Genomic DNA, 16,024 nt, shown 5'->3' with positions numbered 1-16,024 from the left:
CCTACACCCCTGTCCAAACATTAAACGAATTTAGTTTCCAGCCAATTCAAGAAAGTAATGTTCTGAAACTGTCCTACTTCAAAGGGTCCTCCTCTACCGGAGAAGATAGTATTCCCGTCTTTGCTCTACTAACTGTTGGTCACCTAATATACAAACCTATAGCCCATATTTTCAACCTGTCCATCAAAGAAGCATCAGTTCCTCTAGAATGGAAACATTCCTATGTCCGTCCACTTCACAAAGGGGGCCCTAAAGATGATCCAAATAACTACCGACCTATCTCAATTGTCCCCGCTGATGAAAATTTTTGAAAAATTATTGACCTACCAAATTAGCAGTTTCCTGTCCACCAACAATCTACTACATCTAAAACAATCTGGGTTCCGGAAAACATACAGCACCACATCTGCTGCATTAGACTCTCTGAATCACATTTACAGTAGCCTTGATAATAAGCAGTACTGTCCCTGTCTTTTTCTAGACCTGTCCAAAGATTTTGATACAGTAGACCACAACACCCTAAGTAAACTAAGTTGCCTCGGTTGTTCCGAAAACGCAGTAAAATGGTTACAAAATTACCTCTTTTCTCGCACCCAAACTGTATTCACGGATGGTTGGAGGTCAAACAGTGTTAAGATAACAAAAGGGGTTCCACAGGGTTCCATCCTCGGCCCCCTTTTGTTCTCTCTTTATGTCAATGACTTGGGCACTGACCTGGATCATTCCAGGGTAAATCTTTTTGCAGATGACACAATACTGATTACTGCTGGCCGCTCTCCGGATGACGTGATTGCTAAGCTACAGGGTGATTTCAACAAACTACAACATTAGCTAGTGGCTCTTAAACTAGTCCTGAATACCTCCAAAACCAAGGTGCTATGCTTCTCACCAGGACTAAAGCAGGAAGTAATTTTTCCACAATTACATTCCTTAAATAATTGTCAAATAGAGCAAGTCAAGATCTATAAGTATCTTGGGGTCATCCTGGATTCAAAACTGAATTTTGAAGATCAGATTGATTATATTGGTAAAAAGACAAAAATAAAAATTGGTTTTCTGTGTCGACACAAGCACTGCTTCCCCCCAATGTTCCGTTTGGAATTGATAAAAGCTACCATACTGCCTCTATTTGACTACTGTGACATCGTGTATAAATCAGCCCCAAGTACTGTACTGAAGAAGCTTGATTCCATCTATCACTCGGCCTTAAGATTTACATTGAACTACCCATATAGGACTCACCACTGTGATCTCTACATTGGGTCAAACTTAACATCTCTTAATGTTCGACGGCTTGTGCACCAGGTCTTATTTATTCACGATGTACTTACAAAAAAATCCGCAGACTACCTGGTGGATCTCCTGTTTCAAAGAACAAATGTTACCTCAGGTCTTCGCTCATTTACCAGCTTCACATTCCCTATTGCCGTACAAAAACTGAAGGGCCTTTGCTATTGATGCCCCCAGAGTCTGGAATGCTATTGCCAATAAACTGCAACTTGAATCGCTACCAATGAGATCTTCTCTCAAAACTGCTCCAGAGGAGTTGTACACCCCTAGCTGCCACTGCTCTTGGCGTAAAATAAAATAAAATGTTTCGCTCCGGATGACGCTGCAAAGTATTATCTGTATTTTGATTTAGCGTGCTGATCTTAAAGGTGCATTGAAAAATTTGATACTCCGACCGATACCTGTTGTTGTGGAGTAACTCATGCAGCCAGCTATCGCTCTAGGGTTTGGTGTTACATGTTATTTATGTAGTTTATTGTAAAAATTCGGTCAGTCCTGTGATCACTGTTACGTTGCAATTATGGCTTTATTTTTTGGTGATTTGGAAAAGTTTTTTGGTTTGGACATGTTTGTTTTGTTGTAGTACGGAGTTAGACTGATAGCCTTTATCTAAGTTTTTGTGGTTGTTGTTTGACTTGCATCCCACTGGGATTCTTTGCACACAGCGTTGGTGTACGGTGCTTTTATCAAGAATATTTTTGCTATGTTTTTCATGGATTTTCTGTTTGCAGTCACATAGTCACTTTAAGATGTTTTTCTTGTTCGTGTTTTTTTGTTTGTTGTGGTTGCACCCAATTCAAGAGCCGGATGGCTCACAGGACTATACCAAAATAAACTGAACTGAACTGAGGCTAGAGGAGGCTACTACGCCCGACCGGCCAAGGTTGGGGTAGTCCCGGCCCGGGGCAGGGAGAGCCGAGTTAGCCGGGGTTGTAGGGATCACGGTACCCTGTCCCCTGGGGAGTTATCGGCTAGGAGGGTGGTTCGGCATAAGCCCTTAACACACTTGGCGGAAGCCCTTAATAAACTTGGCGTGAGCCCCTAACCGCAACCTGCTTCGGAACTGAAAACTTCAAAGCACTATGAGACCGCCAATTTAATACACGTTATGCATTCAAATGAGCGCTATGCCAGATTGTACATCGATAGTTAGCGTCACTCGTGGCCTATCTTTAAGCCCCAATGGGTTTCTGGAAAATTGTTAAGTTATTGATTTGCAGCTTTCGTGACTGCAGGAATCCATACTCTTTGGTTATTTTGGTAAAGTTACGCGACTTTTAATAATAGGGTTTTTCCCCTTTTTCTGGCAACAAAACTGAAACCTTTTTACAAGGATTCATGTCTGCATTAACCACAATACCTGCAGTCAAAATGCAAACAAAAAACATACTATATGCATTGTCCTTGAAACTGATTAGTTCACACTAAGGGACGGCTTTCTCATTACTTTGATAGTGCATTGTCTTTGAGCTTCAGTTTTACGGACAATGCATATATTATCATAGTATGTTTTTTGTTTGCATTTTGACTGCAGGTATTGTGGTTAATGCAGACATGAATTCTTGTAAAAAGGTTTCAGTTTTGTTTCCAGAAAAAAGGGGAAAAAACCCTATTATTACATTTTGGTACTGGCAAAGGAGGTCTAATGATGTAGATGCTCACCCCGAGCCCTCATTACTTTGATAGTGCATTGTCTTTGAGCTGTACACCTTCTGGCGTAATCTGTTCGAGCACCAATTGGGTCGAGGCTCAAAAGAAAACCGTCCCTTGGTGTGGACCAATCAGTTTCAAGGACAATGCATATATTATCATAGTATGTTTTTTGTTTGTATTTTGACTGCAGGTATTGTGGTTAATGCACACGAATCCTTGTAAAAAGGTTTCAGTTTTGTTACCAGAAAAAGGGGAAAACCCTATTATTACATTTTGGTACTGGCAAAGGAGGTATAATGATTACGTGACTTTACCGAAAGAACCAAAGAGTATTGTTAAGTTAGTTACACATTCGCAAAAGAGCAAACGGGAAAGGAGAATTTGTACGTAACGAGGGGGGACAAAATGAAGGACTAAAGATTAGGGCATTAAAACCAGGACAATGGATGTGGTGTACAAAGTCTAAACTGAAGTGGAGTAGGAGAGGACGTCCAACCGAGAGCAAAGACGTCAGATGGGCAAGAACCACAACGGAAAAGGGGGACCACATTCAATTTTGCGTAGTATTTGGCTACTATAAATTTACACACGACGATAAGCCACTTCGTTGAGCTATCATTTGTGGTAACCAGGTCGCTTCTGAAAAAACAGCTATACAGCTCAGTGGGCCTTACTTGAACAAAATAGTTTAGTTTAACAGTTTAGATTTTGGAGAAGCGCGCCGGATGCAAGTGGCAAGAGGTCGTGGCGAGTGGGACACATTGGAGGGGTGGGGGGCGGTGGGGGACTTTGCTCGACGGTGAAGGCAGGCATTGCATTTTTTATGAGAGAATTAAGTATTTACTAGTTATGCTGCAAGCTCTTTTGACAACAGCTATTAAACATTACGAATTTACTGTCATATGCGTTTATATAATTGTGTGCGTCCTTACATATTCTCCAGAGTGGTGTAGAGGATTGTGCATTGCACCGCAACCCCAGGTGACCTGTCTTGGGCCTTCGCTTAGGCCCACTCAGCCTTAAATGAGTACATGGTGTGGGGCTGATTTAAGTTATACAGATAGTCCCCGAGTTACGATGGTCCGACTTACGATATTTCGATCTTACAATGGCGATACGACAAAATTGAAAAATATTTTAAATTTCGAACGGCAGGCAAACGCAGCAGCGTACGAGGTACGATACTGTACGTTGATACGTAGCCTTAGCGATTTCATTTTAGGGTTACCACGATACGATACGTTCAATGCATGTTAAAAGTTTCATAGCAGATGGTTTTTTGACTTACAATGGGGTCGTCGTAACGCATCTCCATTGTAAGTAGAGGACTACCTGTATATATATATAAACATGTCTCTAATTAAAATCTGGATAGCCAATAAGAGTTCCAGTTAAAGGGCAAAGTGAAACAAAGACGGATTTTTTGTTTTATCCCAGTTACCCAACCGCTCCTCTTATCCGTGACACCACGAGTGTCCAAGGAAGGGTAGAGCGGGTGAGGCTTTGTTTCCATTGCATCTAGGAAGGAGTCCCCGCTGGCCCGTGCCACATAACGTGTCTGTTGGAAATAATTAACAAGAGAGCGCCCTTTTCCTGAATTTAAGACAAATCCATAAGAGGTTGTTTTGGGTTAGATCGCGTAAATATATAAATGTCTTTAAACCCACCACCACCCGACACATGGATGAGAATTGGTCGCGAAAGCCTACGTGTTAAACTTAAGCCAAATCGTTTTGACGAATAAGGGGATGGATCTTTTTTTCTTTTTCATTTCTGCTCACGGGCAACAACTTCATTCGCAAGTCCGGAGGAACCACGCTACGTGGTCGGGTTAGCTGGCAGACATCCACTCACAGTGGCCGTTGCAGACATCGAGTCCAGCACCCCGCCAACTCCTTCGGTGTGAATATGGCCTTCCCCCCCCCCGCCGCCGAGCGATGCGGGTTTCTCAACTGTAGTAGCGTTCGTGGTCTTGGCACGCGTCACCACAATGACCGCACAAAACAAAAGAGCCATCGCTTTATATACCTGGCTTGTCACCTGTAATTCGGTGCACGCTGTAAGCCTCGGCAGGAATAGCACGGCCAAGGGTACACGCAGACCCAGGTGTGTGTCCGTCAGGGCTGCTTGTAGGCAACGTGCAACTGCAAGCGAGCAGGTGGACCGGAAGAAGATGCGGTGACATTTCCCTCCATAAATGGAACATCAGTGGGCTCCATCAGGCGAGCGAGTGACGACCGCCAAACGCAAAGCACATTCTGGTGGAACAAATTGGACTCCACTCATCTACCCATAGGACAGCCTGACAATATTAAAATAACAAGTGTAGCCTGTTGCTTTTTTCGAACGCCATATGAAATAAGAGGACCGCAGAGAATAACTGGAAATCGACGAGGCGTGCTGCCGGTTCACCCACGCGACGATGCGGTGAACAGTCGCGACTCCATTCAAGAAGCTATTCTGGCTCGGTTCGTTTTCATCGCCGATCGTGTCGTTTCTCGTCGCATCTGCCTCGTTTGTGTATATTGCTTCGTGTGCGCCATTAGTATAAAAGCAATGAATGCAAAATTTGGATAAATTGTACACAGTCTATTCTTACACGCAGTCTATTCTTGCACGGTCTATTCTTACACAGAACAAAGCGATCGCTAGTCGACGACTCTGTGCGTCAATTGCCGTCTAATGGAAACTACCTGCACGCTCGGTGGGATTCATTAAAGTACGCTACAATTCTACACGTGCGGTAACGGCGCGCCTTTGAAAAGCTGCTGACCAAGGGAGGCTAGCGGGGGGGAGGGGGTGGGGGCGGAGGATACTGCCCGTACTGCCCACCTCTGATCCCCTCTGACAACCCATTTAATCGCTGCCCAGGGTCAACTTGTCAAAGAGGAACTCTCCCATGCCGGACTGAGGCACGCCCATCTTCTTGAGGCTCGTGATGTGGTCGGCGATGTTCTTGATGGACTCCACCTGCTCCTCCAGGTAGTGGGAGTCCAGGAAGTCGCACAGCTGTGGGGTGGGGGAAAACGGAGGACGCGTCGATGAGGCGGTCAGCACTCGGCACGTACGGCACGGGCCGTGATCTCGGTCGTGGCTCGGATCCGGCCCGACCTCCGAGGCGGCTCAGCTCAGGTGTGTCAGACAGCTCTGCTGCTTCCGAAGAACGCGCGGGCGAGTGAGCCGCCAGGCCGGGGCTTGGCTCAGGCTAGACTCATGGAAAATACCGAGCACGGCTGGAGCCATGCTCGGGAGCCCGGCGCGAGTTAAGCACGGCACTGAGCCTCCTCACTTGAGCCGGAGCCTAAGCCTGAGGCGGGACCGCGGCTAAGAATATGGGCATTACAGTGATTCGCCCTTTCACGTTTCATGGTGTGCATGTGGAATACGACGATGATGCTCTCCTTCTGTGGTCCTCTGATGGTCAGGAGGGGCAATGCAGGTTTTGTTTTATCAGGCCACAAAGACTTTTGGGCCACACAAAAACGAAGACAAAGATCCCCCGAATAACCTTAACAGACTGTTGGGGCAAGTGCTGTTAGCGAGTAGCACTTATGAAGGCCGGCACGGCACACAAGGGGGTGGGTGGCTAGCACCACGCCCGACCGCCTTGTCTCCCTAGTAGCGATGTTTGCACACCGCATTAGGTACTCATTTGAGGCTGAGTCGACCTAGGGGGAGGCCTATGACCAGTTCAGATAATCGCCACTGATGTTGGTTGTGAGCGGAAATCGAACTCAGTTCTCTGGATTCGTAGTGCAGTGAGCTAACTGCTACCCGACCACTCCAATCCAAACATACACACACGCGATGATGTATGTGCTGCTGCCATCTAGTGGCAACTTCCAGAAGAGAAACATTTCACAATGAAAAATCAGGGTCTCGCCCCAATCAAATTTTGCAGAACTGTGCGAGACGGCGATGATTTGGTGAGGCCTTCATCCAGCAGTGGATTGATCATAACCGAAGATTGATGACAGTGAACCAACTGTGTACTGCACAAGACCAGGGTCATGAGACAGTGTGTGAGTGAGGGGGAACCCGAGCATGAGTGGCCGTGCGGATCTCTGAAGGAGGGTGGAGGGGCTGTTGGGAGGCATCCAGAGACGGCGTGCCAGCCAGTGGGTGTGCGAGTGGGCGAGTGAGGGGTGTATGGGTTTGAGTGAGCGAGTGAGTGAGCGAGCGAGCGAGCGAGGGGTGTATGGGTTTAAGTGAGTACTTGAGGGTCGTTGTGCTCGGTGGCGAGGGCGTGCAGCTCCAGCAGGGCCTGGTTCACGTTCTTCTCCAGCTGCAGCGCCAGCGTCAACGCCTCCAGAGCGTTACCCCACTCGTCCCGCTCCGGCTTCTGTGAGCACACAGAGATAACATAACACACGAGATGTACAGATACACACAGAGGTACGCACAGATATGCAGGCGAGAAATATCCGTAACCCGAATTTTCCGTATGTCGGAAACTGAACAATTTCCCCCCAAAATCAAGATAACATCCCATATCCGGAAACAGTTCTACCTCCCCTACCGTCTTCTCTCAGTACTGTATCGCGCTATTTTCTGTTTTCTATCGCGACCTGTATCGTATCGCTGTACATACGCTCTGCACTTTTTAAGATACTTTCATTTGAACAAATATCTATCCTAACACTACTCATTAACACTATTAAACTAATGGTACATATACAGTATCCAATTGCTGATTTAAATATTTTTTTTTTTACAGAAAGCAGTCACTTCCGAATGTTTACCATGCATTTGGCTCGGCCTAGACTTCACATACATACATACACACAAATACCAAGGTGGAGTTGGCTCGTCTACACACAACAACAACCGGCATTCGCCACTAAGTGGCAGTGACGTCATCACGACGCTTGTGCCAGGCTATGTGCACCTTGAGGCCAAGTGAAGTGTCGAACGCCCGCTGGCAGGAGGTCACGGGGCAGACCCAGGTGCCACGGGTCGACTGAGATGAGTGGCTGATGCACCACCTGTGCCCCCTACTGTGCCAACTTTCTGTGCTTTAGCCACCCGGAGATCCGCTCGTTGTTGTGAGCGTCGCTCCTCCGCCCTCCGTTGTTGTTGGAGGGCGACTGCCTCCAATTGCCCAATAGCGTCCTTAACGAGCCTCTTCCATAGAGGCCGATATTGACACCGCTGGTACCAGTCATCGAAAAGTCAACTCAGCACCACATCCTCCCGTAGCGCATCAGTCCATCTCTTCTCTAGCTCATGTTGTGCCCATTTAGCCCCCTCTATGAGGCCAAACGGAAGCTGCTTGGGCATGCAGTGGCTAGGCATGCGGGCTACGTGACCCAGCCAACGCAGCCTTGCCTGCCAGAGGAGCTCATTGATGGCAATGTGTCCAGATCCATCCTGGTTAAACCCAGGATGGATCGTAGGCGCAGATGTTCCATTAGAGGGGTCCACGTTTCACAAACATAGAGAAGGGAGGGCATGACTATGGCCAAGAAGACCCGAAGCTTCGAGTGGAACGACAGACTGGGTAGCTTCCACACAGCATTGCTCAGGCGATGAAAATATAATACCGCCCGACTGATTCGGAGTGAGACCATGTATGGGAAACTCTTCACTCTCTCCACAACTGCTCCATCACCTATGGAGAACTGAGGGGTGGAGTGTTTGGTGGCACAAAATACCCAGGCAGGTGCTTAGTTTTGGTGGGGCCGATGGTAAGACTCCACCTCTTAGTGGCACACTCCAGGTTCAGCAGCAACGCCTCTAACTCCTCCTCTGAGTGTGCAGAAATTACCATATACATACAAAGATCCCCCATATAGCCTGCACAGACTGTTGGGGCAGGTACTGTGAGCGAACACCTATGAAGGTCGGCACGGGTGGCCAGCACCACGCCCGTCCGCCTTTGCCTCCTTAGTGGCGATGTTTACCCACCACACCAGGTACTCATTTGAGGCCGAGTCGACCTAGGGGAGGCCCGTGACCGGTTTAGATAATCGTCACTGGTATTGGCCATGAGCGGGAAACGAATTTTGGTCGCCAGGTTTATAGCGCAGCGCGCTAACCACTACACTCCCACTCCCAACATACATACAAAGACACACACACCTGTACACACACGCGCACACACATACAAACACATACAAACACACACAGTACATACTTTGCAGAAAAGAATTACGTAACGCTACAAACAATTATATTTACCTTAATCCTAGTGAAGCTCGGCTCGGTGAAGGCAGCGTAAGGCTATGCCTTGTATAAGGCGGCCCGCCTCAGCGCTCACTCCGTGGTATTCATCCGCAACCTCACCGCGCTGCACTATTTGCGCTTAAGTAACTAATGCAAACATTTCCGCATATAGATGGTTTTTTTTTGCATGATTTATGGGAGCATTTCCGTAAAGTCGGATTTCCGCAAGACGGGTCTTCCGTAACTCGGGGACTGCCTGTAGGTCCTGTTGAAATTCGCTACACCGGTGCTGTAGCAGACACACAGAGAATATGGCATTTGTGCTGTTTTGAAACCACATTGGCACTCCACAAGCCTCGACATGCCTGGCAAGGGGGCAAGTTGTTGAATAATTATACTTATATAATTATCCTTGCTAAGCGATGTCCCAGCCTCACATGAAGAAGGGAGATGCCCAATACTTGTTTAAATTAGTGTGGGGGATCCTTCCAATCTTGTGAAATCTGTCCTGTGGACTAGACGGTTGTGCAATCACCACCCTCCCTCAAGTGGTTCAATTGAGAGGTCATCCCTGCCTGCCACTTTACCTGGTTGCAGGCTCCTGATCGCCCTTCATACCTCCTCAACAGGTACAACCTCAGGCAGCCACTCACAAATATTTTAGGCACGACAAACCCCAGCAGAGTTTACCTCCCTCCTCAAGAACGCACAGAAATGCTCAGCAAGCCTGCAACTTGTCCCTGGGGGTCAAACGATCGGATCACCATTCTTTCCCCCAAGGTTGGTAATTGATGTGGCGCTAAAAGTAAAATTTTTGATAGAATAAAATAGCGATTAGGGACCGCGCTACCGAGATAGTTCCCATCTCTTACAGCATGACACCCAATCATCCTGATCAGGCGTATGTGACAGCACAGAGATCCACACAAGAGATACACAGAGATGCATTCACAGCTACAGATCGTGCAGCTACACACACAGATACAAAGATCCCCCATATAGCCTTTAACAGACTGTTGGGGCAAGTGCTGTTAGCGAGCACCGATGAAGGCCGGCACGGCACACAAGGTGTTTGGGTGGCCAACATCACACTCGGCCGCCTCTGTCTCCCTAGTGGCGATGTTTACACACCGCACAAGTACTCATTTGAGGCTGAGTCGACCTAGGGGAGGCCCCCTAGACCAGTTCAGATAATCGTCACTGGTGTTGGCCGTGAGCGGGAATTGAACTTGGGCCGCTGGGTTCACAGCGTGCTACTCTGCTACCCTACCGCTGCTCCCCGTGCCAGCTTACACACAGAGTTACACACATACCCACACAGCCCAGATTTTGCTTTTAAATACAGGGGGGGAAATTACTGTGGATTACAATCCACAGAATACGGTGGACGCGAAATCACGTAACTGCCATTTGCAGTACTCTCAACTCTCGTGCCTGCTTACTCAGCGGTCGCTACAATCTGGCCTCCTGGCAACATCAATCTTAAGACGCCACGCTTCCCCCAGGTAAGGACCACCGAGCTGTACAGCTCTTTTTCAGAAGCGACCTGGCCACAAACGATAGCCCAATGAAGTAGCTTATCATGTGGAAATTTACATCAGTAAAATACTCTAAATGTGGAGGGAAAAACCAGAGGACCCGGAGAAAAATCCACGCAACCAGGAGAACATGCAAACGACAAAAATACACAGGCGTCAGGGTCGAGACCTAACTCACGACCTCCTGTATACCGGGCGAGGAATTTAACATCTCGCCACTGCGGCAGTGATGGCGGTGGGGGGGGGGATTTCACCTGCACATCCTGCAGGAAGATGCGTCCTCCGCGTCTGTTCTGGTAGCCCATGAGCTTCTCGGCGTGGCCGCGCTCCTCCAGGGACTGCTCGCGGAAGAACTTGGACAGGTGCTTCAGCGCCACGTCATCACGGTCAAAGTAGAAGGCCTACGCACCCGCATAAGGGGGCAGGATGACGATGGTGATGAGGTGGGGGCAGAGGAGAGGAGGGAGAGGAGCCACCCCACATATTCCATTACCCCAGGTAATCGACAACTGCCTGCAGATCCTCATGGGGCAAGCCACGATTCACTGTCCATGCCAGAGTGATGTGTCAAGGCGACGAGATTCGATTTAAGAATCGAGTCTTTTTCATCTAATTTTTGCCGCCTCATTTGTGCTGATTTTTCGTTTGTTCTGTTTGAAAACGACTTGCAAATTTACTCAATTGGGCAATCGCACAAAAAAACTTCGCAGGACACCCCCTCTCCCCTCTTGAAAAAGTCTTGAGACTCAGCGAGGCTTTTCTGGGTAAACGAGAAAAATGAAAACATCAAAATAAATAATATGTATCATCCTAGGAAACAGGCAACCCGAGTTTACTTATAGAACTGGCCGATATCTGCGACAGCTCCAGCTTCTCCCCCCCCAGTCCCTATCATTGCATGAAGGTTAATACAAATCTCCAAGACCGACACAAGGTGGCAAGGCCTTCGTTACTAATACTTTTATTTTACCAGGTAAGGCCCACTAAGCTTCATAGCTCTTTTTTTAAGAAGCGACCTGGCCACAATTGATAGGTCAGCGAAGTGACTTATGACGTGGACATTTATAGCAGCCAAGCACTCTAAACGCGCGTTTCTAAATGAGAGAAAAAACGGAGGACCCGGAGAAAAATCCACGTGACCATGGGGAGAGACAAGCAGACTCCAAATATATAGGCGTCAGGGTTGGGATCAAACCGACGACCTCCTGTATACCAGGCGAGGTATTTAACATCGCGCCACCATGTTGATGACCCAGGCAAGCCTTGCTGAGTCAAACGACTCTCTTTCAGTAGAGTCCTGCCAAGTATTTTGCAGTAGAGCTCCGATGCTGTTGTTGTGTGATTCCAATTGCGTAATCTGCAGGTAATGTTTCAGCAATGAAATGTTTTGCCCAATACCAGTTACATTGTATGTCTGTTTTAGCATATGCGAGGAAACCCGAAAGCCCAGAGTGAACCTATGCAGAACAGGGGGAAAACATAAAACACCACACAGCAATACACCCGAGTGGGGAATCGAGCCCAGGCACTTCTTACTGTGAGGCATGAGCATTACCACTGCAACACCCTGCCGCCAGCAGTAGACAATGGTCCATGATGGTAATCCTATACCGAATAAAAACGTACCATTCATTGAAGAATGTGAGAATATCAACATTCCATGCCAACCTCTCCAGCACCTCTATAAACTCTCACAAATTTGGTGACAAATTGACACTAGAATGATGACAGAGCCGTGAACTCTTCTCCACCTATGAAAAATAATAGGTTGTACCCTTTCTGGCAATAAAACAGTTTGTGTTAAGATGTTCAAACACCAAATAGAAACCTTTTACAAGGAATCATGTATGCATTCACCACACGCACTTGTGGTGAACATACAAACAAGTACGTGTGGTTAATGCAGACTTGATTCCTCGCAAAAGGTACCTCTTTGATATAGAACATCTTAACACCTCCTGTTGCACTGCCAGAAAGGGTAAAAAAACTATTCTTATTTTTCATACAGTGAGGCTGGCAAAAAGGTCCCATTAACTTCTTAACCTATTTAATTCCACGGTTCTCACACCCTCGAACTCGCTAGATATTCGCGGCACACCGTTTGCCCAAATGAGCATGCGGAACGAGAGAGTTGTGAGGGCCGGTGGTGGGGGCTGATGGTCGTCTGCTGCCGCACTGCGCCGCGACCAATGGAGAGTGGAAGGGAGGCGCATGGGTGGGGGCTGGATCGGCCACTGAACAGCACGGTGAGTTCGTCTGTTCCAAATTGCAAAATAGTGACGTTCTTTCCTGTAAAACGCTAACATGTTTACAGGTGGAGATACGGAATGGAGTTCTGACACAGATTTTCTTACATGAAGCATCTCCGGCGTGGAAAATAAGACTGAAACATGATTTCTCCACGTTTTATTTACATGACAAACCTAATTGGCTATGGTTGTCTGGTGGCGGGTTTAACGAAACATTTATATGCACGCGATCTAACAAAAAAACCCCCTCTATCATTGATAATATTGGTCGCGAAAGCCTACTAATACTACGTGTTAAAACAACAACAAAATAAACCCTCTATTTGAAGGGGCTTTTTCTGCAGAGCTCTCCCTCTAGTGCAGTGGTTCTTAATCTTGCGGGGGTGCGAGACGTGGCCAGATTTTTTTTAGAAGGTAAATTAATAATTATTCGGAAACACAAATTAAGCACGGGCACGTAAATACGAATTAACTTCATCAAAACTAAAAAGAAAATTACCATTGACAACCAAAGACGTGCAAGGCTGCAATAAAGGTTAAGAACCACTGCTCTATTTAAGGGACACCACGGTGGCTAAATGTTAACTACCTCGCCTGGTGTGCAGGAGGTCGGGAATTCGATCCCGACAATGACACCTGCTGCTGTATATTTGAAGTTTGCGTCTTTCTCTCATTGTTATCATCACGGTGGCTAGATGTTAACTACCTCGCCTGGTATGCAGGAGGTCGGGGATTCGATCCTGACCCCTGCTGCTGTATATTTGTAGTTTATTTGTAGGATATTTGCAGTTTATTTGGAGTAGTCTGCGTCTCTCTCTCTCTCCCTGTGGTCGCGTGGAATTTTTCTCTCCGGTTCTTACCGCCACGTTTAAGAAACACGCGTTGAGACTATTTATATGAATTATTTTGCTTCTATCAAATGTCCAAATAATGGGCCACTTTGTTGAGCTATTATCATTTGTGAACGTTAGAACGATATATTCTTGGTTCTTTCGGTCAAGTCACATATAAAAAAGTGGCGGTTTATTCTTAACACGTTAAGAATAAACCGCCACTTTTTCTTCTTAACACGTTAAGAATAAACCGCCACTTTTTCTTCTTAACACGTTAAGAATAAACCGCCACTTTTTCTTCTTAACACGTTAAGAATAAACCGCCACTTTTTCTTAACGTGTTAAGAATAAACCGCCACTTTTTTCTACGTGACTTCTTAACACGTTCAGAATAAACCGCCACTTTTTTCTACGTGACTTACCGAAAGAACCAACAATATATCGTTCTAACGTGTTAAGAATAAACCGCCACTTTATTCAAAAATATATTGCTGTGGTTTTCACATCTGATGATGATTGCTTGTGTTGCAATCGAAACGTCGTGATTTATTTTATTGTTTTATTTTTTTTCCCCTTCTACGTGGTGACTTTACCGAAAGAACCAAGAATATGAATCCCTGCAGTCACGAAAGCTTTAAATAGAAATATATGTTAACACCTCAGTGGTCTGGTAGAATGTTATTGGTATGCGTTTGGGTGATTTATTTACCTTTTTTCCGTACTTTGCACTACGATCATGTTTTTTTTGTACCGTTTGTTGTAACGTGCTTTACCCGCCACGAACAAAGACCGTTATAGCGCATCGGATTCCTCCGGTATAAATATGCCGATTGTGTAAGGGAGCTTGTGTGTATCAGCAAGCGCCTTCACCCCTTCGATCGCAACATCTGGGCCACGTTGGCCTGGAATTGACGCCCAGTCTCTTGCCAAATCTAGATTTGAAGCTTTTCGTGATTCGTTTCCCTCCCATTGCTGTGGGTTTTCCCCACCTGATGATGATTGCTTGTGTTGCAATCGAAACGTCGTGATTTATTTTATACCTACGTGACTTTACCGAAATAACCAAAGATAAAGTCTCTTGCCAGATTAGAGGGAGTTGTTTTTTTCCACAACTGAATAATTTTATAAATTGACTTATTCCGGAGAAATTCGATGAGCCATCAAGCTCTTTTTGTTTTTACAGAAAAAAATATATAACTAAAAAGAAACCGATAGGAGTGCAAAGTTATAGGAAAGGGTAATCATTGTGTAATTGCGGTATATGCACTTAGTTTTACGAGGTTAAACGCGATCGTTTTACATGTTGGTCGCGTTATGTTCTATTAATTTAAACATTTTTTAAAAAATATCTCCGGGAAAGATTTAAAAAGTGGTTTTATTTACGTTACAATTCCTGGCTTCTCGCATAACGTACACTGCTACAGTATACACGGTACTGCACATATTTTAAACGTTTTCTGGCTGTGGTGTTTTTTGTCGTTTGCTTAACGCCAACATTTCCCTCGCAACATGAATACTTTTATCGTGACAAAACCCGTTACATTTTCGCAACAACAAAAAAGTTCGCAAAAAATGTATTTACCTCAGCCAGCGACAAATCACTGAAGAAGCAACGGACCACCCCCCCCGTTAACAACTGCGACACGTTACAAAACAAAGTGACTAAAACACACACACAAACACATCTTTCGTGAAAAAAGGACAATCGAGAAACCATTGCGTTGTTAAAACAAACGTATATATATTTTTTAAAAAATGAATTAATAACAAAAACCCCGCGTCTCACCATTGACAGATACACGTACGAGGCATAGAGCTCCTGGTTGATCTGGCGGTTGATGGCCGCCTCGCACTCCTCACTGAAATTCTGACGAACGAGCGACATTGCCGAGCGAGTTCGATCGTCTTTCTGCTCCTCGGGGGTGGTGGACAACGAGAGGCGACGAGCCAACGAAAGGACTATGCGAGAGGTGAAGACCACGGAAGGCGACAAGAAGATACACAACACGCCTCGTGCTGCTGCTGCCTCAGTGTGCAACGCTGCCCCGCTAGACTCTTCTGGAAGACGTCTTCCGTTTTAGGAAGGGACGCACGCTCCTCTTCCGGAAGACGTTTCGTCGTCGTACGAAACGTCTCCACATCCTCTTATTCTTCCGGAAGATAGATTCACTTTTTATGGAAGACGTATGCCACTTTTTGGAAGATATATTCAATTTCTGGATGTTATATATTTTTTTTTCTTGAAGAAGTAACCTCCTTTCCCCCCCCCCCCCCTTACGGAAGAAATATTCCTTTT

The 16,024-nt window shown here is 46.2% G+C and overlaps 1 protein-coding gene across 1 annotated transcript; it reads right to left on the bottom strand.

Moving 5' to 3' along the window:
• Positions 1–1,797: 1,797 nt before the first annotated feature.
• On the bottom strand, positions 1,798–15,801 carry LOC116944399 (ferritin heavy chain, oocyte isoform-like). The gene is made up of 4 exons (XM_032957985.2): positions 15,515–15,801; positions 10,901–11,047; positions 7,160–7,285; positions 1,798–5,952 (listed from the first exon to the last, which is right to left on the bottom strand). The coding sequence occupies exons 1-4, from the start codon at positions 15,611–15,613 to the stop codon at positions 5,800–5,802; spliced, it is 525 nt and encodes a 174-aa protein (XP_032813876.1). The 5' UTR covers positions 15,614–15,801; the 3' UTR covers positions 1,798–5,799.
• Between the last annotated feature and the right edge of the window lie 223 nt (positions 15,802–16,024).

This window comes from Petromyzon marinus, chromosome 21, assembly GCF_048934315.1.
Source record: "Petromyzon marinus isolate PM22_M1 ecotype Great Lakes invasive population chromosome 21, UKy_Petmar_22M1.pri1.0, whole genome shotgun sequence".
Classification (NCBI taxonomy): domain Eukaryota; kingdom Metazoa; phylum Chordata; class Hyperoartia; order Petromyzontiformes; family Petromyzontidae; genus Petromyzon; species Petromyzon marinus.
Note: the sequence above shows the minus strand (reverse complement) of the source record. Positions and strands in the feature narration are given on the sequence as shown.

Bases quoted from the DNA above. Each gene is read 5' to 3' on its own strand.
- LOC116944399 (XM_032957985.2), bottom strand. From the start codon at position 15,613: ATGTCGCTCGTTCGTCAGAATTTCAGTGAGGAGTGCGAGGCGGCCATC. The intron at 11,048-15,514 runs GTGAGACGCGGG...GCGGGTGCGTAG, and splicing joins CGTACGTGTATCTGTCAATG to GCCTTCTACTTTGACCGTGA. The intron at 5,953-7,159 runs GTACTCACTTAA...CCCACCCCACAG, and splicing joins CCGAGCACAACGACCCTCAA to CTGTGCGACTTCCTGGACTC.